The sequence below is a fragment of the Typopeltis vanoorti genome, chromosome 19 (genome assembly GCF_054136105.1).
Source record: "Typopeltis vanoorti isolate ZY-2024b chromosome 19, IOZ_Tvanoo_1.0, whole genome shotgun sequence".
Lineage (NCBI taxonomy): Eukaryota > Metazoa > Arthropoda > Arachnida > Uropygi > Thelyphonidae > Typopeltis > Typopeltis vanoorti.
Genome location: NC_143567.1, coordinates 24,729,797 through 24,757,270, shown reverse-complemented (window position 1 = coordinate 24,757,270; position 27,474 = coordinate 24,729,797). Strand labels below are relative to the sequence as shown.

At 36.6% G+C, this 27,474-nt stretch overlaps 1 protein-coding gene across 1 annotated transcript in view; it reads right to left on the bottom strand.

Moving 5' to 3' along the window:
- The window catches only part of LOC150095920 (syntaxin-binding protein 5-like), a 549,764-nt gene that overhangs the window by 435,196 nt on the left and 87,094 nt on the right, over positions 1-27,474 (bottom strand). Inside the window, exons 2-4 of the mRNA XM_090409567.1 lie at positions 26,487-26,584; positions 16,631-16,712; positions 10,712-10,812 (exon numbers count right to left, since the gene is read on the bottom strand). Coding sequence (XP_090265693.1) covers positions 10,712-10,812; positions 16,631-16,712; positions 26,487-26,584 — 281 coding nt within the window. The remainder of the gene's footprint in view (positions 1-10,711; positions 10,813-16,630; positions 16,713-26,486; positions 26,585-27,474) is intronic.

The window sequence follows — 27,474 nt, the reverse complement described above, 5'->3', positions numbered from 1 at the left end:
GCTTTCAGAGCAGTATTAAGCTGGACATGATGATGGTGGAGTACCTATCCTAGTGAGCAGTCATACTGCTCACTAGGATAGGTACAAGACCATCTCCAGTTCTGTGCTTATGAACAGCAGTAAAATCTTTAAGCTGATGCCTTTACCAGGTTTTAAATATGTTTCCTGTAGAGAATAACAGAATGATGTGTTTCTGCAGAAGAATCGTGATATCATTAATATTCAGGTGAAACCCATAACAGTTCCAGTGTAAAAATCTTCGTTCTTCCTAAGTAAGATTGGTGTTACTTAGGAAGAACGAAGTAACACCAATCGTACTTAGGAAGAATGAAGATTTTCCTAAGTAAGATTGGTGTTCATAGTGAAATCCATCTTATCTTATAGAGACTTGACAAGGGACTATGAATCAATAAAATTAATGTCAAAGTTATCATTTAGGATCATTGATATTTGTTAATAATTTTTTTTCAACAGCACAGCACCATCACTGCTATAAGGCATAAAAACAAGTGAATGAAATCTATAATATCATGGAAAATTTGGAAATATCATCCAATGTCATTCAATGCTGGATATGCACTGATATAAAGTTGCTTTTGCACAGAAATGTCTGTATTCATAATGAAGAGATATATATGGTTGGCCAACAATTAAGGAAAGTTCATAGGGTAGACTACCAGTGTCTAAAAAATTTCTGTCTTGCTCTGCAATCCATATTTCTTCCACCTCTCTCTATTGCCAACATTCCAAAGTCCTGATATTGTCTTAAGCACTCACTTCTGGACCTTCTCCAAAGTCTCCACGTCACACTGAAAACCAGGTGACCAGATCTGAGTACAATAGTCCAAGTGTGGTCTGACCAGTGCTTTATACAGTGGCACAACCACTTCCTTATTCCTACATCTTAGAGTACTTCTCATCATAGCAACACTATGATGTGCAGTCTTTGCAACCATACCAATATGTCCTCTAAACTTCAGTCTACTGCCAACCATCACTCCCAAATCTTGAATCTTATTCACTTCCTGCAGTATGGCACTGTCAATACAGTACACAGCCTTATATTTCTGCACTCCAAAATACAACACCTTGCACTTATTAGCCGGCCTGGTTGGCCGAGTGGTTAGCACATATCCGCTCTCCAGTCAAAAGGCTGCGGGTTTGAATCCCGCATGGGTATGGATGTTTGTGATTGTGTGTGAAAAATACTAGTGGTGGTGGTTGACAGTAGATGGCATTGGTGTAGATGACGAATGTAGTCAAGTGGTGGAGACAGGCAGTTGTGGAGTAGGTGCAGTGCCCCTCTCAGTGAGTCCTTAAACTCCCTGGAGGTGCTATGTAATAAAAGAAAAAATAATAATAATATTAAAGCTACAATCAACTCCTTTGTCCAAATCAAAAGTCTATTCAAATCTTCCTGAAGGGAATTAACATCAGCAGTTCTACTTATAATTCTTCCCAACTTTGCATCATCAGCAATCAACTGAAGATTCCTAGTCAGTCCACATGATATATCATTTACAAAAAAGTTAAACAGCAGGGGGCCCAAGAACAGAACCCTACGGCATGCTACTGGTGACCCTCTTTTTTGAAACACTGCTCCATCAAACACAACCTGCTGGTATCATTCAGAGAGCCAACCTTTGATCCATCAAACCAATATACTATCTATTCCCATCCTCTGCAGCTTGTACACCAACTTATTATGCAGAAATCTATCAAACGCTTTTGCAAAAGTCTAAGAATATCACTGCATATGATTCTCCCTTATCTAACACACTTGTTATCATATCATAAAATGCAAGTAAATTGCTAAAACAAGACCAACCTTTTAGGAAGCCATGCTGACCTTAAAAAATGCTATGTCCATCAACCCAATCCTGTATTCTATTCCTAACCAACCTCTCCAACACCTTGACCACAACCACAGTTAAGCAAACTTTATACAGACTGATCTATAATTAGAAACCTCTGTCTTAGAACTATGCTTGTGAAGTGGTACTATTTTGCCTTCTTTTCACTCTTTAGGAACATTATCCACTGCAAGACTTTCATTAAATAACCAGGACAAGAGCACAGCCAACTGTGGCGCACATTGCTTAAGAATATGTGATGATATGTCATCCATTTCCACAGCCTTATTAACATCTAACCCAACCAACACCTGATACACCTCTGATTCTTTCACTTCCAATTCTCCTAATACTTACATCTCGGAAAATTATATATCCTTCCCTTTCTATTCCCAACATCACATCCTCCTCAGACAACCAAGTTTCACTTATTCCAATTATCTTTGGGCATACTGACTCAATCAATGCAAAAAACTCAGCTCTCTTGTTTTGAATACTCCTTAGATTTACAAACATAACAATCCCTGTGATTTTGAGCACCAACATTCTCTATCCTTGCTGCCACACTGTGCCTCTTTCTGGTCTGACCACTCCCATTTCCCTGATCTTGACTCTGATTTCCATTCCTACCTGTATCATCCTCACCTTTATGTATCCCATCACCTTGTGCTGCTGCAACCACATCTTCAACCTCATATCCATCTTCCTCGTGTCGTACAATCCATGCCTTGTAATGCTATTCATCCATCTAACTCCTATCTGATTTATCCTTCTGAATGTGGATATGCAATTTGATACTGCTTTTTGCAAACATTCCACACAAATTCTTATCAATGGCACTGCTGAAAGCTGACTCCTTAGTTTGTCATAATCACCTGTTTTGTAATTTCACATGTAATTCCCTTCTTAATAGAATATTCTGCATATTTGGAAATCTATCTGGTCAAGACCACATGATCATTTTCCTCCAGCAGAGGCAGCATATCTAGATTGGTTACTATTAAGTTCTCTGATGCTATCCTCTTCATTACATGCTTTCTCAAGTAATTATCTCTCAGCAGCTGCATAAATTCTATTTCCTTCCTCCTTACAACCATTCCTCTTCTCAATCTATGTCTGCATAGTTGAAATCCCTCATAATAATTACCCAACGTGTACTCATCATGCTAATTTGCCAGTGCATGGCATCTATATTCTCTCTCATACCCCACTGATTATAGCAGCAAAATTATATATTTTATCCTGTTAGCCTTTATCTCACACTAATAAAATAAATAATAAAATAATAATAAAAAAAACCCTAACCTCATCAAGTTCCATCTGTCCTCTCTGAAGATGCCATAATCCTTTGCAGTCTAACACTATATTATCCATTTAACCAGGTCTCACTAATACCTATAAACTTTTGGCCAAGTTCAGCTAACCAATGCCAAAAATTCCTCACACTTTTTCTGAACATTTCTGACATTAGTATACATAAACTGCAATATCTTCTTCATCCCACAACCTTTCTTAGAACCTTGTGCTGCTTAGCTCATGAAAGTTAAGAACCTGAGGAGTTACATTTGCATCAGGTGATCACTCACCCACTTACTAACCTCTAATATGCCTAGACCAATACTCATCTGCATCCTCTCCCAAACATTCTAGTTGTCCTGACTCTGCACTTCCCAAGTTGCACTTAACGATAATTAATCAAGACACCTGACCCATTCAAATGCAAGCCAACCATCTTATATGAATTCTTCATTCTATTAAACTCACTCCACACATCCACAAAGTATACCCCATTCCTCCTGCACAATCTGCACATTGACTCATTCAGAATCATAGCTCTCCATCTCAGCTCACCTCTATCATACTGTGGTAACACAGCTTTTACTTGTAAGTAACTTTTTCATATCTTCTTGCCTATAACACTTGTCACCTGCTAGATCATTTGTTCCAGCCAAAATTAGCAGCTCCTTCACCTTCACTTTCTGCATCTTTACAGCATGAATAACATCTTTAATCCTGGCTTGTAAACACAGTTTTGTCACACTTTAATAAAGCACTCCTCTTATCAATGAATTGCCATACAAAATCTGATCCTTATTCTCATGTTTTTGCTCTTTGATACTCTACTTTCTCTCCACTTAGTTCCTTCTCTTTCACTTCTGTGTCATACCATCCACCAGTGATTTTTCCAGCCAATCTCATGTTTTGTTCTATGGAAACTTCACATATGCATCCTACTCAGCACAAAACAACTCGCCTCACCGTCTCCTCTACTTAATCCTCCAAATACACACTACCTTCAACACACAGCACCAGCTACCACCCACCACCACACTAATAGCATTTTTTGTCTGTAAATTATGTGTATCCTGTTGGCCGATTTGCCTGTATGTGTTGTGAAAATCATGAGTTTCCGGTAGAAAAATCCTGCTGCCTCCGTGTGAGATCGGCTAACTCCCCTTCAATGGAAAAAGCTCATATAAAGATTCCTCTCGTCACAAGAATCAAACTCAGTTCTTTTCCAATCAAAAGGCACAATGTCCTGTTGTTTTTCTAATTGCGCTAAGGAAGCACATTTCCATTATGATCTGGTCATTCTCTTCAGATCCCATCGTTTCATTCTTGCTGTCACTCTCTTACCGCATGTAACATCAACCTCGCCATTCACAATTGCATTTTGATGCACTTTGACTTTCTAGGAAGAGCATATATTTTGCACATACTGCAGTGAACAACAAAATCACACATGCTGAAATTGCCTGCTAATATTTTACGCATCATTATCATAACCTACCACACAATCAAACAAACTGTTTCATTATTTACTATAGTATTACTGTACACAGCAATTTTATATTATAATTTGCGCACTATATATTATAATTTGTACACTATATTATTTCACTATAAAAAAGAGTAAATTTAATTAAGAATATAACAAAAACAGACCTACACATTTTAGCATGAAGGCGTTTTAATTGTCAACTTATCCTTATGTTTCTTACAAAGTGATTTCCGACTTACGACGGGATCGTCGGAAGATGAAATTATATTTTAAAATCAATTTGGTACATACTTTATTATTGTGAAGAAAGTAAAAAAAAAATTACTCAGCTATAATTCCTTCATTTTGGAACTTAAAAAAACTTGACAGGAAAAGAAAATATTAAAATTTGCGACTAAGTTTTTAAGCAATTGTAGAACTATAAGTTATACGCAACCAACCAAGTTTACTTTGTTTCATTTTTGCTGCTTTACTGCTTCAGGACGGTAGACAGTCACGGTTGTGCAATGATTGTGTGTTTTGTGTGTATTGTGTGATACCTCTGTAGAACAAACATTTAATTAATATTATTATGTAATTGTTTTGCACTAATGTTTTGTTTCTCTTGTAATAAAAATAAAATAGCAATTAGAGAGTTTCTTATATTTTTGTCTTATAATCCATCAAGCGCGATATTTAATTGTTTGCCTCAGGGCACAATCTAATCTGGCAACGGCCCTGGATATAAGGTATTTATTAGAATTAATCGCAACTGTGATGGAAGAATCCAGTATTCATTTACCATAATGTGAGATGTATTCAACGAGAATAATAAAGAATATGTGGAAGGAAATTGAAACTGGAGAGAAAGAGTGTGTGTGTGTGTGTGTGTGTGTGTGTGTGTGTGTGTGTGTGTGTGTGTGTGTGTGTGTGTGTGTGTGTGTGTGTGTGTGTGTGTGTGTGTGTGTGTGTGCGCGCGCATGCATGCGTGCAGGGCTGGCTCTACTGATGGTGCAAGATATGCATTTGCACTGGATGGCAAGTTTTTGGGGATCAGAAAAATTGACATAAACTATATGAAAAATAAAGGGTTAGGGGTGGCAAAGCAAAATTCCTAGGGGTGGCCCTGTGTGTGTGTGTGTGTGTGTGTGTGTGTGTGTGTGTGTGTGTGTGTGTGTGTGTGTGTGTGTGTGTGTGTGTGTGTGTGTGTGTGTGTGTGTGTGTGCATTAAATGTTTCAAAAGTAAGTGCCTATTGGGCGACGAGAATGGAATAAATGTTAGTACAGTGGACAATATCGATGGTAGGATGGAAAATATCGGGATTAATGTTGAACGTGCAGCTGTGGAAATAGAGGAGAACAAAATAGACATAAATAAAGAAACAACACACATGAATGTTATCCTTCACAGAACAAAGAGTGAAATTGAAAAATTGCAGGAGCAGAAAGAGATTAATAGGGCTGAAAAGAGAAAGAGGCAGGTGGTCCGAAGTAATGATAAAGACCAACCGAGCAAAAGAAAAAAACAAGGAGAAAATTATATATGGAAACTCAGTGATGGGGGGGGGGGTAACTAATGAAAGTGTAACAAAATCATGTTTCCCTGATGCCAAAATTTTTGAGAAGTCTCTTGCTATGCTATGATAGAGAGAGGCGAACTGAGGAGGAAGGCCCTGATAGCAAATGAATCAATATGTAGCTTGTGCAGAAGGAATGATGTGGGATTTGTGGATCTGTGTCTGTGTTTGATGGAAAGAAGGATTTGTATAATGCTGATGGACAGTATCTACATGGTTTTGGTGGTAGGTGTCTAGAGAAAGCTTGTTCACTGAGCATGCCAAAGTGCAAATTCAGTTAAACTTAGCAATTAGGGTGGAAGCAGGTGAGTTTGTGTGAAGCTACCCTACCCATGAGGCAAGCTAGTGTGAGAATGATCAAGTGTGGAATCTAGTTTCTCAAGTTATAATATTGAATAGAGTAGTCAAATCAGGAAGTAAAGATGGGTGGGAGCCTAAAGGGATGCTGCATTTTCTATATACTAATGCCAGAAGTATCAGGAACAAGACAGAGCAATTTTTAGCATTGCAACCTTGCGAAAAGTTATAGAATTAGTGAGACTTGGCTAAAAGCAGATGATGTAGTTACAGGGATAGAATGTGAAAGGTTTAGTATAGGGTGGGGGTGGGGACTGCTCGTGAATTGCAGCCAAAAATAATAGGAGATAGATGGAAGGATGACTGTTCATTTGAAGCAGTCTGTTGTGAGATCAAGCACAGTTAAGACAAAATATACACTTTGTTGTTACCATAGGCCAGTGGGTTTCACAGATGATCTGGAACGATCATCTGTGATTTTTTTGCATTTCTTCCAGAGCACAATGAATACGGTCAAGTAATTATTATGGGAGCTTCAATTATGGAGATATAGACTGGAAGGAAGAAAGAATGCATGGCAGGAAGGAAATGGAATTTATACATTTATACAGTTGTGAGTAATTATCTCACAGCAGATTGAGGCAGCATTTGATGGAGGGGAGTGTGGGTGTGAGAGTATTGGACCTGGTCACAGGATCAGAAGAGCTATCCATAACCAAGGTGACCACATTGCCTTCAATTGGAGAAAGTAACCATGTGTTTTTCACTTGGGAGACTGTAAAACATGAGGAATATTTATCAATAAGGGTTATATGTCGAACTACAAAACATGATTATGACAAACTTAAGCAGAAGCTTCAGTCTGTGCCATAGTATAAAACACTGCAAAAGAAGGATGTTAGTAGTCCATGGGAGTTAATTACAGGTAATCTGAAGGAAACAATATTAATCAGATAGGAGTTATATGGATGAATAATATTAAGGAAAAATTGGTCAAAACAGAGAAGTCAAGAATGGGTGGATAAAAATATCATACTGTATTGGGGGAACATGGCTTTGTGAAGGGTCGGTCATGCCATAGTAATTTACTAACTTTTTATAATAGAGTAAACAGCTGAGTTTGATAAAGGAAATAGCTAAATAATGATTCTGGTGGATTTTGCAAAGGCATTTGACAGAATGCAACATGAAACTTTATGTAAATTAGAACAAATGGGGATTGATATGACACACTAGTTATGTGGATAAGAGGGTGGCTGCTGGACAGATATCAAAAAGTGATATATGAAGAGGGGGCGGCAGTATCAAAGCAAAAACAGATGACAAGTGGTATTCCACAAGGTTCAGTGCTGGGACCACTACTGTTTAATTCGTACATAAATGGTATAGGAAATAACCTGAAAGGAAATATTCATTTGTTCTTTGATTGATTTAATAGTTAATTAAGGCAATATGGAGAGCTTATAGACAGAGGTAGCTAGGGAGAGGGTGGTCTGCCCCGGGCGGCACTTTGAACCTTTTTGAACTTTCGCAGTTAATTCTAAAATACAGTCGCGAAAACTCATTCCAAAATATTGTAATATTACTGCGAATTTTCCTCACAAGTGTTGCTAGTTGTGAGAGGAGTTTTTCTAAATAAAATTTATTATGAATTACCTACATTACTATGAAATAGACTTCGCCAATGTAATCGATGATTTTGCTAACAGAAAAGCAAGAAAAATAACATTTTAGAATGTTGAAATTAAAGTTTTTCTTCAAAAATAAACATAGTGTTTTAATTTATTTCCCTATATGTTGTTTTGACTTTTTGTAGTATTTTTGGTGTGTACTGAGAGGGGCGGCAAACTCAGGGACCGCCCCAGGCGGCAAAAACTGTAGCTACACCACTGCTTGTAGGATGATTTAAATAGGCTGTATGGGGGAAAAGATAATGGGTCAGTTTAATGTGGAGAAATGTAAAGTTATGCATTTTAGGATAAATAGATTAAACTGTGTACCACATTGATGGAACTGTACTGCAGGAAATAGATGAAACTAGAGATTTAGGAGTGGCGGTAGAGAGAGTTAAAGTCCAGAGGACATGTTGCTAAGATAGCATATAAGATTACTTGGCTATTGAAGAACATATTACCAAGTAGAGATAAAGAAGTTGTCATTCCTCTTTATAAGACCTTGATATGTGGATTACTGTGCTCAGGTCTGATCTCCTCGGTTTCTTGGGAATGAGGAAGCGATGGAGAAGATTCAGAGGCAAGCGATGAAGATGGTGGATGGTCTGTGGAATGTTCCCTATGAGGATAGATTGAAGGTGTGTGGATTGCAGAAGTCAGTTGATAAAAGAGGGGATATGATGGAAACATTTACGGAATTTTTAACTACTCTTCCAAATGGAAAGGAATATGAAGTTATGTGAGGTGTAGGAAGTGAGTATAGAAAAGGAGTTCTCACATTCAGTTATTACTGTTAATAGGAAATCTTAAAGAATGGTATAAATTTTGTCTGCACGGTTAGCCTAGTGGCTATGCACTTTACAACCATATGCTTGGGGAAGGAGTGTCCTAGGTTCGATTCCTGTCGACAACGTGAGGAGCTTAAGGATTTTCTCCAGCCATAGCCAAGTTAGCCGGTCTTGGGTGTGGACAGCAGGGTTTTTTCCACCAGTTTATCTGGGGTTTTTTCATCCCGCAAGCAGGCAAACCAGCCCCTTAAACACACAGGCTACAGTCATAGGATATAATACAGCAAAGAAGGCAATGGGAAATGACCTTGCTCATAATCATTTCCCTAGTATGGTAGCATATAGCTACTATCACCACCAGCCATATGACTAAGGTAATAGAACAGAATAGTATCTATTTTAATAGAGACTAAACCAAAACCGCTGATTACAAAATCCTATGTATTGTCCTCGTGGAATTGTGGATTTCAGAGACATGGACATATGCAAAATTCATAATCAAGAAATTGCAGGCCTTTGAGATGTGGTGCTGTAGAAGAGCACTGAAGATTTCTTGAAATGAGAAAAAACTAATGAAGATGTAATGAAGTTAATGGGAATCAAAACAGCACTCATGGAAGATCTTGTAAAGAGAAAGTGCAAGATGGCAGGATACATATAAAGAGGATCAGCAGGGAAAATGTCTCTGGAAATATTGGAGGCAAAATTAGTGGGAAGAAGATCTCTTGGTAGACCAAGAACTTCTTGGGTTGATGATGTAAAGCAGTGTTTCTCAAAGTGTGGTACGCATACCCCCCCGGGGGTAAGCAGAGGGCTTCAGGGGGGGGGGTACATGGCAATTTTCTGCTATGCATCATTAACGCACGGAATCACATTTCTCAACGTTATTAGAGACAACTGGGATAAAAACTGCACTAACTAATGAATCACATCTCCCCTCCAACAGAGACTGATGTCAATTGCTTGATACCACCCTGTCGTGAACTTGTTAAAACTAAGAAATATAGAGTGAATGTGTTTCATTCGCTCTATATGGCGTTGTTGTGTAGTTGCAGTCAGTTGGTGGATGAGTGGTGGAAACAGAGTTGTAGAGCAGGTGCCCTCCCTCGATGAGTCTTTGGACTCTCTGGAGGTGTCGTGTAATAATTAGTTTTTGTAGGTACTGTGTGAATAATGGTTAGCTTCTGCCTTCCATGGTGAAATTCTAGATGCATTGTGGAAGGTTATAAGTATATATACAAATAAAATAATTTACTTGTATATTGCGAAGTATGTTTGTGAGTGCCATCAATGAGTCTTTGGACTCCATGGAGATACCTGTTTAACAATAACAATAATAAGAAGACTAAGAGATAGGAATATTTTCTCTCTCTCTCTCTCTCTCTCACACATACACACACACACACCATCATGAAGAAAAATAATAATAATAACTTATTTTAATGCAAAATGTATGTTAGTAGTAAAGTAAGGCATAATTAAAAATGAATTAATCAGAAATGAAACCTTTTAATGTTATTATTACTTTCTTATTTAGGGAAAAAATTCATCATAATAAAGTACTGACAATATGTTATAGTTTTTGAAATACTCAAACTCATTTGGCAACTTAGTTTCCATTTTAATAGTAATTAGGGCATAAATAATTTCATCATAAAATGACATTTCAGGCCTGAAAAAACTAAATTAAACAGGACATACTGTTTCCTATTTCTCTGTTCCTTCTGCCTGCTTGCAGGACATGAAATGCTTAGGTACTAACCTTTCTCTCTGGAATTTCACGCTGTTAACAATTTCTGGCATTTGTGGCTTCAGATCCCATAAATGAAGGCAGTCATCTCCACAAACAGTGATCATCAAGCCCTAAAAGATAATAATTTACATACACATGTCTCTGAAAACATTTGAAACATGAAATCTATGCAATATAGACTAATCAGAATATCAGGGGAGAAGATTTTAAGATGCATAGACTTAATGTAAATAGCGGTACATTTAAAAAAAATATTTGGATGATCAGTTAAAATGGAACACAAAAATCAAGTTGGAGAAAAATCTCTATTTTCTAACAAACAAAGAAAAGTGATGCATGACTAACATTAATATATATATATATATACAGGGTGTCCACAAAAGTTTACCCATATTATAATACATTACAATTCTTCAGTGGATACTTGAAATGGAACACAAAGTTAGACTTCAATGCATAACATATAGAAAAAAAAGTCACGAGACTGGTGGGGGGGGGGGGAATCTGTCCTGTTGAAAGCTAACATTTGGTTGCATCGTCTGTAGCTGGGAAATGACATAATTATTGAGCATGCATAAGTACACATTTCCATTAATTTATTTTTCAAGAAAGAAGAAAGGGCCAATCACTTGATCATGCATTAGTCCACACCACACATAATTAGTTACATGAGTACAAAGAGCAAACAAGGAAGGTGACTCACTCGGAGTAGTAGAAGTGCAGTATGAGCAGCAGTTAACAAATGAGATCAAAAGAAATCCTAGGGAGTTTTTTCAATATGTGGCCAGTAGAAGGAAGAATGATTATGGGAGGATGATGATGGCGGTCACTGATAATGGGAGAATGATAAACACTGAGGTAGTGTTCATCATTAGGAGAACATTATGGTAATGTTAAATGAGCAGTTCATTAAAGTATTCCATACTTGTGGTTGCAACATGATGAAGAACTTGGGAGCAGTGTGAATGTGAGAGGAACCACTGATGGTGAGTGAGCAAGTGGTATGTGAGGAATTAATCAAACTTGATGTCAGCAAGTCCATGGGTCATGGTGGTATATCATCACATGTCTTGAGGGAATGTTCCAGGGAACTATTTAACATGAGTCTTAGATTGGCCCAAGTTTCAAAGGAGTGGCAAAAGGGCAAAATTGTTCTGCTTTTTAAAGGAGGTGATAAGACTAGGGCTTTGAATTATAGACCAGTCTGTTTGTCTAAAGTTGTGGTCAAGATGTTGGGGGGGAAGCTAGTGAGGACAAGGATTTGGATTGACAGCAGCAGCAGAATTCTCTTTAATGAACAGCATTGATTTACTAAAGGAAGATCGTTTTTTAGCAATCAGCTTATTATAACAAGGTGATGAATTCATTAGAAAATGAGGAGATTCATATACAGTAGTATATTTAGATTTTGCCCAAGGGGGTCTGTTTTGGGGCTATTATTGTTTTTAATATAATAATATTATCATTATTGTATGTAAATGGCATTGGAACTGACTTAAATTGTGATGTACAGTTTTTTGCAGATGATGCAAAGTTGGGGAGAGTTATGAGAAGCAGAGCAGATGTGGCCTTGCAAGAGGACTTGAATAGACTCTCTGAATGATGAGTGTGTAGGGATGGCAGTTTAATGTAGAAAAGTGTAAGGTTTTAAAATTTTGGAATCAAAGATGGGATGTATAGTCTAGGATTAGTGGGATATCTTGGAGGAGATGGAAGGATAAAAGATGGGAGTGATGGTGGTTAGGGACTTGAAATTTCGTAGGTATTTTGCTAAAAATGTGAGGACAACACAGTGGATTATGGGAATGATGTGAAGAACACTAACATGTAGAAGTAAGGATGTTATGATTCCATTGTACAAAACTTTGATCAAGCCACATATGGTTTACTGTGCACAGATTTGGTTGCCAGGTTTTCAAAAGGATGATGAGTTGTTGGGGAGGGTTCAGAGATCACTAAGTGGGTTTCTGGTCTCTTGAATGTGGATTATGAGGACAGATTGAGGGAATGCAAATTACAGAACCTAGTGTACAGAAGGAAGAGGGGGAGACATCATCAAGACATGTAAGATGGTAAGGGGTAATTACCAGATTAATGTGGATGAGATTTTTCATAGAATGTCTGGAGACAGGGGAGAACAAGAGGCCATCCCTGGAAGCTATATAAAGAGGGTGTGATCAGGGAGGTGAGGAGTAGATATTTTTGCATGGACAGTGGTGGGTGATTGAAATGTATTTCCTGAAAGTCTAATGAGTTCAGAGACAGTGAATGCATTTAAGTCAAGGTATGATGAGCTGTGCATGTGAGAGTGGAATCTCCCACAGTAGGTATCTTGACTTCATGGCGGTCTGATTATAATAATAATAATAATTATTATTATTATTATTATTATTCATGACACCTCCAAGGAGTCCAAAGACTCATCGTGAGAGGACACCTATTGTACAACTCTCTGTCTCCACCACTACACCGAACCTCTATTACCAATCATCTACATTAGCGCCATCTACTGCCCACCACAGCTAGTATTTTTTGTCTGTAAATTGCATGTGTTCTGAAGGGCCGCTTTGTCTGTATGCGGGATGAAAAACCTAAGTTTGTGGGAGAAAAAACCCTGCTACCTCCGTATGAGATCGGCTAACTCACCTTCAATTGAAAAAGTCCATATAAAGATTCCTCCCATCATGATGAGACTCGAGCTTAGGCCTTTTCCAATTGAAGGGCGCAACGTACCATCGTTCTTCCAATTGCTCTACGGAGGCGCTAAATAATGACAGGTATTGTGCAAATGTTGGTTAATGCTTGGTGAAATGTTTAGGACTTCCTTTAATGAGCCTACAGACACTATGGAAGTCAGTGTAGCAATGATAATAATGGTATTTAAGTATTATTTGAGTATATAGTAAGCATCTGAAAGCCTCAACCTTGTTTGTTTTTAAAACTCCACGTTTTTTTGTTTGAGTGCAAAATTTTTGCTTATCTACTAAATGCTGATAACTTTGTTTTTCAAGTCTCTTGTATGTACTTATATCCTGAATTATTCTGAAGACATCACTATCAATAATAATATAATCAATAAGAATTTTCTTGTCTTGCTTTGTGTTCTTTCTATATGAATTGAAGCATTTTTATGTTGTATTATTATTAGCTCTGTCCTTTTATCTAATGATTCTTCCTATGCTGTTTAGATCTCAAAAAAGAATCAGCATTTCCTTTTTATTTATGTCAGCCTTTCTCTCTCTCTCTAATGACTTCAAATTTTTGAAGTCATTAGAAATTTATCCACATTACTTCTTTAAGATAAATTTCTTGAATGACAAGGAATTTCATATTTAGTGTTGAATTCTGCAGTTATTCCTGCCAATCCCTGTTCACTATTGTTTGAAATTATCATCTTATAAGTTTTATTTAGATGTATCTCTCCTATTTTAATTTTCTTCATTTCAGTAACACCAAGCTAAAAGAATTACAGAAATACCAGGTCTAAGACATGGTATTTCTGTAATTCATTTAGGTTTTATTATCTATTCATTCTAGACTTCTTTTCTGCTGATGCTTCTCATTGATGGCAGCTGCATTCAATCCTGTGTCTGAGGTTCTTCCAGCATTGATACTTCACTATTTGTTCTTGCTCTTTCATGACAAAACAGAGGGGGGGGGGGACTCAACTAGGCAACATCAAAGCTGGCATGGCATTTAGTTATGCTGTGCCATCATTTTCTGTTGTTTTTTATTTGAGCATATAGAGCATATAGAACAATGCTATATGCTGTTTAGAAATTTAAAAAATGACATGAAACACTATAAAAAATTTCTCTAGTTCTGAGTTTCTACAAGGGTGGTCTGAAATGTTTCCCGGCCTAACAATGAAAAAACGAATTTATAATTTAAAAATTATTTTTATTTTTCAACATATTTTCTCCTTAAGACTAATACATTTATTCCAGCGATGCTCCGGCGTCATTATCCCATGCCTGTAGTAGTTCTCAGTAAGATCTGCAAAATACCCCTCTACAGCTGCAATCACACCTCTTGACTCGAAGAAAAATGCTGACCAGCGAGGAAGAGTTTTAGTTTTGGGAAGAGATAGAAGTCACAGGGAGCCAAATCTGGGGAACAGGGTGGATGTTCCAACAATTCATAGTGTAGATCCCGTATTTTTCCCATTGCCAAAACACCTTTGTGGGCAGGTGCATTGTCCTGATGAAAGATGATTTTTTTCCTTCTGCAAACCAGATCATTTCTCAAAAATTTTGTTAAAAGATCGTAATAATATTCTCCGGTTATTGTTTTACCCTTTTCAAGATAATTAATAAACAAAATGCCTTTAGCATCCCAAAACACTGATGCCATGACCTTTCCTGTTGATGGAACTGACTTTGTCTTCTTTTGCACTGAACAACCGGCTTCTGTCCATTGTTTTGACTACTGTTTGGATTCTGTTATGTAATGATGAATCCAAGCCTCATCCATAGTAATAAATCGATGCAAAAATCAGTTTTATTCTTGTTAAAATTCGTCAAGCACTGTTCAGAGATTTTCATGCGAGTGCGTTTTTGATCTGCTGTGAGCAAGCGCAGCACCCATCTTGCACAAAGCTTTTTCATTTCAATTCTTCATGCAAAATATATCCTACATGTTCTTTTGAAATGCTTATAGTCTTGGCGATTTCATGCACTTTGACTCAGAGGTCATCTAATATCATACTGTGCACTTGATCAATAATTTTTGGTGTTCTTTTTGGACGTTCTTCACGTGAATCATCTTCAAGGCTGGTATGGTCACTTTAAACTCCGCAGCGCATTTCTTAATTGTCGAAAATGAAGGAGAAGAGTGCCTATTTTATGAACTTTGAATGAATTTCTTTTGCCTTTAAACCTTTTTTTACAAAGAATTTTATAACGTACGATACCCAATTTTATCCATTTCAAGGGATACAGACAACGCTTTTGCTTCAGACAGCTGTATGAAACAAACTACTTGATAGAATGATTTGCAATTTCACATGGATGCTTATGACAGATGTACCAACTTAGAAAAAAAAATCTTGCCGATAGTGTTAGATTTTCGAGAACTGAAAAGTTCTCTAGGCCAAGAACTTTTCAGACCATGCTCGTAATTAACTGGGTGTAACTACTTAATTTTGTCTTCCTGCAATTACATACAGAAAATTCAATTTAACTTACTGAATTATAATGCACGCACACACAGTTATATGTAATCATGGCAAATTAAAAAAGTTATGATTATTAATTAGCCTTAGTGTTATTTTTAGACATCTACCACAGGGTCACAAGACTCATCATGGAAGGCCAAGGTTGCTACACAATCATACCCCCTGAATGCATTCAGTGCTAAACATTCACCATTTTTGCTGAAGTAGATGGTGAAAGGATAGTGAGTGCTTTAAAGTTGAATTGATACATGAGTTGAACTGATAATTGTTACTCAGTGATACATGAGTAGCATCACACTCGTGCATTATTTACTCGCTTAGCAAAAATTCTGGTTTTCACTTCCTTACTCACGTGTACCTTATAGTTTCTCTCATTCCCTTAAACTCTATTATCCTATGCATTATTTTCCCTTCTTGAAATTATAAATGGAGAAATAAAACATGTTACCTTAACGTATTTGTGTGGTAAAAGAACAGCTGTGTGTGTGATAAAAGGACCTCCCAGATGAGTATTTGACTCCATGAGGTCTTGGGTAATGGTAATAATAATAATAAAAATGATAATAATATTTTACATTACTGCCTTTTGACTGCCATTGAAAGTATACCTGTCCATTTTCATATGGAATTTAATACATTACACATGGCAGTATTATAAACAATTTGTACTTTCATATAGAGTATATGAATTACAATGAAAAATGTTGCTATATATTGTACATGCAGGCACTTAGAAACATCAGTGTATTTACCTCGTTGATTATAAAGGTAATCTCTGAAACAGGTTCTTCCTTTTGATGATCTACATTATGACCTACACCAGGACGTCCAAAGCTTAACTGCTATTAAGGTAAATACTGCACCATTTTTCAGTTGTTTGAAATTACTCAATGAAAAACAAAACTTGATGGTACTTCAAATAATATGAACTCTTGATTTCTTTCTTTAAAAAAGTCAAAAATGTAACATTAACACATGCAAATGAATAGTATTAAATTTAAAAATAACTTCTGAAGTTATTCAGATAAAGGAAAATAAAATATTAATGTATTTTAAAGCAAAGCACTGTAACATTTGCATGTGCAAATTGAAATTTTGATAACAATAGTATATAAATATATAATAGTAGAAGCTCTATATGCTAATATGACTAATGGCAAAGTCTTGATAGATTTGAAGGATGGGAACTAATATAATTATTCTATAAATTCCTATAATAATTAGCCTGGAATTGAGGATCATAAAAGGTCCTTCATGCTGTGAAGATACACAACTAACAAAAAAACACTAATGCACTTCTAAAAAAAATGTAGAAAATATAGAAAATTGAATAAATTGAATGAGGTAAACATTAAGGGCATTGGGTTACACTAAATGTATGGGAATACTGCTCTAGAAATCCAACATGGGACTTTTTCTCAATGATTTCAAGCTTCCTGTAAGAAGTTTGTGTTATCATACTGGACCTTTTATTTCTGGACAATGAAAATCAGCTTCTAAAGAATTTACAACGCTTCATATCACAGTGCAATTTGAATCCAGAAAAGTTAACTGCAAACTGCAATGTAGTGATATCCACTTAACTATGAAGTGTGCTTGCCTGTATTATTATTTTTATTATTATTATTCAGGCCTCCATTGAGTCAAAAGACTCATCGTGGGAGGTCCTTCCTAAGAACATAAAGTCTGTCAAGACTCATCGAGGAGAGGTCCCCCCCTAAGAAACACAAAGTCTATCATACCACTCCTTAAATTCATTGACCGTTCTCGCTCTCACCACTCCATCAGGCAATGCATTCCACGGTTCAACCACCCTCCACGCAAAGAAACCACTCCTCACCCTCTTGCTCACAGTTTCCTTTCATAACTTCCAGGGATGGCCTCTTGTCATCACTCCTTCCTGCTGTTCAACCAAGCCAAAGAACTCCCCAGTGTCAACCCTGTAACCACCTCTCAACAGTTTAAAAGTTTCAATCATATCACCTCTCCTTCTTCTATCCACCAAACTCTGCAGTCCACATTCTCTCAGCCGATCCTCATAACCAAAATTGTACAGTCCTGAAACCATCTTTGTATCCTTTCCACAGTTAATTTATCCCCTTCAAATCCTGGGGACCAAATCTGAGAACAATAGTCTAAGTGTGTCTGATCAGAGACTTATACAATGGAATGATAACCCTTTTATTTCTGCAGGTCAGTGTCCTTCTCATAATTGCAGCAATCCTCTGTGTTACCTTCGCCACCTTTGCAATATGTCCCATAAATTTCAGGTTTCTATCAATCATCAACCCCAGGTCTCTTGTCTCCCCTACTTTCTCCAGTATAACTCCTCCCATAGAGTATGCAGCATCCCATCGATGTTTCCCAAACCTCAAGACCTTACATTTTGCTGCATTAAACCGACACCCCCCATTCATTTTCCCAACTATCTAGCTTATTCAAATCCTCTTGCAGGGCTACCACATCTGCACTATTACTAATAATAGTTCCCAGCTTTGCATCATCCGCAAACAACTGAATATCCCATTGCAATCCACTGGCAATGTCATTGATATAAAGGTTAAACAATATAGGTCCTACTACTGAGCCCTGTGGGACCCCACTTGTTGTTATTATTATTATTATGCGATACCTCCAATGGTTGCAAGAAGTTACTTCATTCTGTGCAAGTCACTATCCACACCACTTAGCTACTGTACTGGCCTGGACATGTGTATATGTCCACAATTACATGGATGCAAAGTGTCCATTGAAATCAATAAAACCTTTGGATATTTAAAAAAAAATGATATGGATACAAAGTGTATTTTTGATATATTAGATCTGTGTGGCTGGATGGGTAGTTAAACTTCCATCGACACAAATGTCATGATCTACACACTAATCCACTCTCCATCAACTACATACCATCTACCATCACTAACTGTAATGTTTGTGAATTGCATGTGTATAAGTTCGCCCACCATTTCTAGATCCCTTCTTGGCTTTGTGCCAAGAATAGTCGATTCGTGCTGAAGGGGAGAAAGAAATGAAGGATGTACGAATTGGTCGCCAACATGCGAAATCACGTGCTTTCTTGTCTGTCGCTGTACTAGTACTAGCTTGATTTTTGTTGTTCTCTTTTTGCATTATTTTTTTATTATTAATTTGTATGATGGATTCAGTACAGTCAACAAGTTCTATCGTTACACGTTTCAGTAACTCTTGCAAAAGAATATTGAATAATGTGCTGACATTCTGCAAAAAAGAATCGTCAGAAGGCCGTCTTCTTGTTCCCCTTTCTCAAGTCATAAAACGTGCAAGTGCAATTGCGGGCGTATCGGGGTCGATTGTTAAAAGAATTCGTAGGGAATCAAAAGGTGAAGGTAAGCCAAAATTTAAATCTCCTAAAAAAAAAAAAAAAAAAAAAAAAAAAAGCGCCAGAGAAAGAAAACCATCGAAACCGTAGCTTTGAATGATTTTGATGTAGACGTTATAAGAAGAACTATTCACGAATTTTACGTATTCGAGAAAAGAGTGCCAACTGTTCCGAAATTGATTCCTGTTCTTAAAGAAAAAATTAATTTTCCTTGGAAAAGAGAAACTTTAAGGAAAATACTTCATGAAATCGGATTTTGTTTTAAAAAGTCCCAGAATAAAAGGAAACTTATTATGGAGCGAAGTGACATTGTTTTATGTAGAACGCAGTATTTGCACGTATTAACACTCTACGTACATTTTTCCAACTGTTATTTATACAAGCAAAATAGTTACACTTTAAAACAGCAATGTTCGTAAAAGAAAAGCTAAATTTTCCGACCTCTAATAATAAACAAACTCAGTTTGTTTATTATTACATCCCAGAAGACAGACTGATTACCCTATTATCGGAATGGATTCTCCTTTTTCTGACATGCGCAGTAGTTTCGAGGGACCTCAAATCGGTGGGCGAACTATATAGGGCTAATGCTGCACAGTGTAAGGTTCTGAAATTTGGCAGGCAACAATGGAATACAAAGTATATACTTGGTGGAGAAATTTTGGAGGTAGTTGAGTAAACAAGAGATCTTGGAGTGGTGGTGAAGATCTGAAGTTCAGAGATCACACTTCACAAGTTGTGATGTTATTACATCAGATAATGGCAATGATGTGGAGGACCTTAACATGCAGAAATAAATAGGTTATGGTTCCATTGTATAACAAAACCCCATATAGCTTATTGTGCACAGATTTGGTCTGCTGGTTTTCGTGGTGATGAGGACATTGGTAACTGATCTTTGGGATGTGTGATATGAAAACAGATTGACGGAATGCAATTTGAAAAGCTGTCTAAATAGGAGGAAGAAAGGGAACGTGATTGAGACATTAAAGTTGATAAAGGGTTGTTATTAAGGAAGTAACAGCCCATTACCAGCTTAGTACTAAGTACCCACATTCCCCAGTACCCCACCATCTATTCCATCACCTGGTCTATAGCAGCACCCAATTGTATATTTTGTTCTGCACAAAATTGTATATTTTGTTCTCAATCTCACACCAAACAGCCTCAAATGTGCTCTTTTCTCTATCCTGCAGTTCAACTTCTATACTCCTTGGCTACAACTCATCAGCTATCATCAATAACACTCCTCCCCCTTTTTATTCTCCCTGTCACTCCTGAACAGGCTATACCCGTTGCATTCAATCCCACTAGCTTTATCATCTTCTGTCAGCCATGTTTCACTAATACCAACCACCTGTGGCATGGAAGTGCCAACAAAGGCGAAAAACTCTTCCTTCTTGTTCCTAATACTCCTGGCATTAGTGCACATGAATTGCAGAAGCTCATTAGTCCCATCCCTATTTTGATGCCTTATACTAACTATCCCATTCTGATTTGTTGTCCTTCGTACTCGTTCGGGCATATTATACTCATTCATACACTCAACTGCCTTCCAAAAGTCTGCATATCTACCCCCCCCTTAATAAATCTAGTTTCCCTGAGTATGTACATCCACTTCCACTTCATTCATCAACACTTTTTCAAGCCTCCGTACACCAAATCCATTCAAATGTAACCCATCCATCTTATATAAATCTTTTCGCCCATCGAACTCACTCCACACATCCACAAATTCCACACCACTCTCCATGCATAACCCACGCATAAAGTCATTGGCAATTATGGCCCTTCTTCTAAACACTTCACTGTCATACCGTGGAATAATACTCACCATCCTAACTCTCTCGCTCTTCTCTTTTGCTACCTCAAGTAATTCCCTCACATCCTCTATCATTTCCATTTTGTCTTCTTTCAAATCATTTGCTCCTGCCACGATTATCATCTCTTTCACCCTCTGTTTTTGCACTCGAATAGATTTGCTGACATCCTTTATGTTCGCACCCGGCTGGTACGATTTTGTCAAACTATCAACTATCGCACCTCTTAATAGCGAATCCCCATACAGCACTCACTCCTTCATTTTATTGACGTTCACGAACATTCTATTATTTTTCGTAACAGACTTTCGCCGTTTATTAGTCGATACGTTCATCACACATTTTTCCATACGCTCCAGTTGCCTTTTTGCTCTGTATGTCGCTCTGCTCAAACGTGCGATTTCGCTACTTGCATTTACCTCCCCATTTTCATTATCAATCAAATCATCATTTTGTTCTATATTTCTACCTTCATTTACACTTTCAACGACGCTCTCACACCTATCTGGCACTACCTCGCAATTCTCTATCACTGCCATTTTCTACATTCTGACTATCGTTAACGATATCACTCTCGCCACCCAAAACACGCTTGAGATCCTCATTCTCTTTACACTTTCTGCACATATTAACTCCACTATCACCATCTAACCAGACTCCCACCGCTCTTCGTAAAGCATACATCTCACAGACAGCACATTGCAGTTTACATCAAAACTCTTAAACACGGCGACCTGGCCGCCATTTTTTTTATCGGTGCCATATGTACGCTATCTTATCTTAAAAGTAATAATTAAAATAACACAGAAAACACACAAAAATCGCACAGACACACCAAGAAACAAAAAGCAAACAATACTACGTAAAATTCTAGTAAAATTGCCAATGACAACACAAAATACTACTAATCTTTTCAGGAGCTCTCCACAAGCTGATGATCACATCAGTGCGATGCTACAACTATGTAGATTCTAGTTATGACAGAACAGAATCCACAGAACTGAATATCAATATGTGTCTAAAATCTGAGGAGGGAGAAGGATAACACATTAAAAACAAGCTTAATGTCATCAATACGTTACCGCAAGTGATTATAAAATGAATACAAGACTGTTAGGCTCTTCATTCTCAGTATAAGGCAACACGACTATTTTAGCTTCATTGTAGTGAAATTACCGCTGAAGCTTCCGAAAAAAGAACACCAACAAAACAAATAAACAACAACAAAAACAAAAACATCCCACCTATGGTACTAATATACTACATGCTTACAATCTTTCTTGAGTAGGAGTTAAAAACAAAAATTTGCATTATGCTGCTGATCCCAATAATACATCATTTAAACTAATTAAATTATTAAATATATGAAGAGCCAAAGGCTTCAATTTGGTGACATATAACTTGTTTAAGTTAAGGGATATTACATCCCATATTATTTCTTAGCCGAATAAGAAACTCAAAAGAGTTTCATGCCGAATATAGAAATTATATAAAGTTCGGGGATTCCAAGCGTAAGCAAATACCTGGATAGCAGCAACTGACCCTTAAGGTCAGTTGCTGCTATCCAGGTAGTGCAAGCTGAGGCAATTCGTAGCAAAGGTGGAGCAAGTTCCGATCACTACCTTTGCTATGAGTTGCCTCAGCTTGCACTACCTTAAGGGTCAGTTGCTGCTATCCAGGTATTTGCTTACGCTTGGAATTGCCAAACTTTATATAATTTCTATATTCGGCATGAAACTCTTTTGAGTTTCTTATTCGGCTAAGAAACAATATGGGATGTAATATCCCTTAAATTAAACTAGTTAAATTCTGTTAAAAAGAGGTAGAAAATTTAGTATAAATTCCATATATTCTAGTAAAAATTAAGAACTCTATTGATCGTCATAACAATATAAATCCGAGCTTAATTTAAAAATCAGCAAAACAAAAGTGATAGATTCTGGCAATTTAGATGAATTTATGATTGAGGGAAATAAAACAGAGGTTGTTGAAAGTTAGGATTTACTGGAGTCCAGAATAAGAAATGATTGTCATTGTGCAGATGAAAGTGAGAGTAGGACAGACATGGGAAGAAAAGCTATGTCAAAATGACAAAAGTCATGAAGGCAAGTCTGCAAAAGTTAAAATTGTCAAAACAATGATATTTCTAGTAGCGATCTATGGACGTGGAAGTTGGACCATTAAGAAGAAAGACAGGAAGCAAATTGATGCCTTTGAATTATGAGAGTGTAGGAGACTATTAAGAATCCCATGAACTGAAAAAATGAATGACTAATAAGAAGATTTTAGAGAGTATAAAGACAGAATGCTTGCTCCTTGGAGGCGATGATTGCTACACATAAGTTAATGTACTTTGGGCATATTATGCGCAGATGAATCACTGGAAAAGGCAGTTATGTTGGGGAAGATTGAGGACATGAGAAGAGGAAGCCTGCAAAAGAGTTGGGTGGACTACATAGAGGAACTTACCAACTTTAATTTACAACTGCTGAAAGAAAAGACAAGAGACTGAGTGAGATGGAGAGCTTTTGTTCACAAGATCACCAAGATTCTGAAATGATTTGGCACATAACAACAACACAATTGTGATAGTCAATCCTAAATACTAAATACATGGAATATACAAAACATAAAAGATCAGGATAGCTTCTTCTTCTTCTTCAACCTTTTGGCTCTGTCCACTGCTGGATGAAGGTCTCCCCATGATTTTTCAGACCACTCGGTTTTCTACCTCTCCCATCCATCTCACTCCTGCAATTTGTTCCACTTCATCTGTCCGCCTTCTCAGTCTTTCTCTTTGTCTTGCTCCATCCATTGGTCTCCACTGTGTTGATTTTCTAGTTCATCTCCCGTCACTGCATCTGGCAATATGGCCAGCCCATCTCCACTTAGCCTGTTTAATGTATTTTACAATATCCATGACACCTGTTTGAAATCTTATCCAGATATTTGTTTTCATATCGCTTAATGTTATTTTTTGCATACTTCTCTCTAGGCAATGTTGTGTGTTGTTCTCAGCTTTTTGTTTAGGGCTTCTGTTAAAGTCCATGTTCCTCCTCCATATGTTAGGACATGAAGTATGTACTGGTCGAAAGCTTTCCTTTTTAGACTCATAGGGATGTCACTTCTGAATATGTCTCTCATTTTCCCATAAGCCACCCATCCAAGGTGAATTTTTTGTTCAATCTCTTTTCTTTGGCAATCCTCAAAGGATAACAGTTGGCCTAAATATACACATGAAGTAACTTGTTCTATTTCATGGTTTCACAGAATAAAACATAAACCATAGAACTTGGACAGTTCTATGGTTTATGTATTTATTCATCATTATTTTTGTTTTTTCTCTATTTATTTTTAATCCAATTACTGTGGAGGCTTCATTTATATGATTTAGCCATTCTTCCAGATCTTCAAGATTATCTGCTATTAGGACAATATCATCTGCAAATTTCAGATGATGCAGCCTTTCTCCATTTATGTTTATTCCTTTTGTTTCCAAATCAAGGCCTCTAAAGACTTCTTCTAGTGTGCAGCTGTAAATAATTTGGGAGATATGGTGATGCCGTTTTGTATTGGTAACTTTTCACTGTTTTTATATAATTTAATTACAGAAGTTGCATTATTGTAAATGTGTTTTAATGTTTCAATATATGGTTTCTCAGTTCCCTGGGTTTCAAGTGCTTTTAGTGTTGCAGATGTTTTAACTGAATCAAATGCTTTTTCATAGTCTATATAGGCCAGACATAAGGGTTTATTTATTCAGTTGATTTTTCAATGAGCTATCTTAATGTGTGAATATGGTCCAAAGTATTGTAATTCTTTCTAAATCCAGCTTATTCACAGGATTGCATTCCCTCTAGTTTAGATTTTATTATATTATTTATAATTTTTGTTAAGACTTTATATATGGTGGGGAGTAGACTTATAGGTCTGTAGTTTTTAATTTCTTCTTTATTGCCCTTTTTAAAAATTAATATTAGAAGTGAATTGTTCCAATTTCTTGGAATTTTTCTCTGTTTAGGCATTTATTAAAGAGTTTAGTCAGCTGTTGATGACAGGGCTTCCTCCCGGTTTTGAGAAGTCTACCATAATTCCATCTTCTCCTGGGGCCTTTCCATTCTTCATTTCCCACATCACCTTGTAAGATCTCAGGGGCATCGTGTTCTTCCTCACTTGAGTTATCCATAGATGATTCTTGGATGTCTCGACTAGGATGACTCATGACTAGAATACGCATTGATTTTTTTTCTTTTATTAAAAAAAAAAAAAAAAAACTGCATTTAAATTGTTCTGTGCGAAATGATTCCACAAAAAAGTTCGTTTTTGGCTAAAACAGCAGAGAAAAATGGAACTGTTTTGTTTATACTCTAAGTGGATAGAATAAATAAAATTTATGATCCGAAACGTAATTGAATAAAAAGTATTCCTTTTAAGAACAGACTACCATTTTCTCAAAATGTTTAATGCATCATTAAATTTTTGGCCAACTATCAGAAGCTAGCTAAAATATACTAGAAACAAACTAAAGTTCTATAATTTAAAAAAAAAAAATGCCTCCATGTTTCTTTTTACATTCTAAAGCTTTCTTCAGAGATTTTTTTCCTTGAAGCCTAAAATATCATGGTTTGTGATTCGATAGGTTCAGAAATTAGAAGCTGAAGAAAATTTAATGACGTCACCCATTCAAGTATCACTTTCATTCCAACTAATTTTTATCTAATAATGAAGATACTTATTGAACTATAAAGACCTAATTTATAAATTAAAATTTACAAAATGACTATCAGTGCCGGCTTAACACGGTAAGAAGGCGATGCATCACATCGGAATGTGTTCTTCAGGGGTGTGCAGAAGTGAGTAGAAAAAATAAAAACATATTTTAATATTAGTGTTACTTTAGGCGCTCGACTTAAAATTGCATCGGGGCGCCAGGACCCCAGAGTCGGCAATAATGATTATATACGTCTGTCCTATTGATTCCAATAAATGTGTACGATTTTGCAGTTCCTAGAAAATTGTGGTTTGGTAAATCGCTTCAAAATATTCCACGAAAGATGGGCCCATTTCGCTTATCACTGAAAACTTGACCTTAACAGTTCCATCCATCTCACTAAAATGGTCATGCGTTGAATGTACGATTTTTGGTGTTGAAATAAGATTGTATTCATAACGTACCTGGTTCTCCCGTTTTTCAGACTTCTGTGCTGTTTCTTCAGTCCTATTAGTCAAAAATGTCAGTATGATCTTACTTTTTAGTTCTTAAAGCAAGAAAGCTTTTATGAAACCTCTCTTGTTAATCAACGGCAGTTTATCATTAATGAATTGAAAGAACAAAAATGCGTCTTGCAATTTGTCTAAACCTATATTCTTACCTCAGATACCACAAAATTCCAAATTTATTCTGTGTTTCAATTTTGAAAGAAAGGATACATTCTCATATAACCACCCCTTGTTCCAATAGCTAACAGACGCTGAACAGGATCAAATCCCACTGCAGTTGGTTGGTATGGAAATCCATGTCGAACGGTCTGTAGAGAAAAAATGAATAAAATTATAACAATTGTTAAAATAAGACTGCATTTTAAATGACATCTCTAATCTGTGCAGTTTTGATTAAAGAAAATATACATATTAATAACCTAAGTGTTGCTCTGATAGTGTATTTTACCCTATCCATATAGTCTACTATGCCTGTCAGTTGCCTTTAATTTTCTGATCAGTTTGTCCGTCTTACGAAACAAAAAATGACTCTTTCTGGGAGAAATAAAAATCCGGTGACCTCCGTATGGGACTGGTTAAATCACCTTCAGATGAAATGACCTTATAAAGATTCTTGACATCCTACACAGGATCGAAGTTTGCATCTTTTCAACTAAATGGCATTGTTGTTATCGAATGAGCTATGGGAACTCTCTTAAAAAATCAATCATGTAGACAAATCTTAAATAAAGAGCAAAGAATATGTTTATAAAACAAAACATTGGCAGATCTGCTTAAACTGCCTATAATCTGTAATAGGATATTTTTATACTGTAATCAAAGATTTTTTAATGTATTTTTATACTGTGTGTGTGTGTGTGTGTGACACACACACACACACACACACACACACACACACACACACACACACACACACACACACACAGAAATATGTACAGTATCCACATTAGCTTAATACTTGACTTATTGGTTTGACCAATTTAAATCTCGTATGTTTCTTGTCATTTTATCGACAATACTTGACTTGTATAAATTTAAATGCATGTTTAACGCTATATTAGATTAATATTTAATTTAGTGAATGTCTCATCAGACAAATGCTTGGTTCCAAATAATCTTGTTTATCAGCAGACTTTTTTTTGTCCTATACATTATCTTAAAAATGCAATATGTGGAATGTGTCTTTTTTACTTCGTTG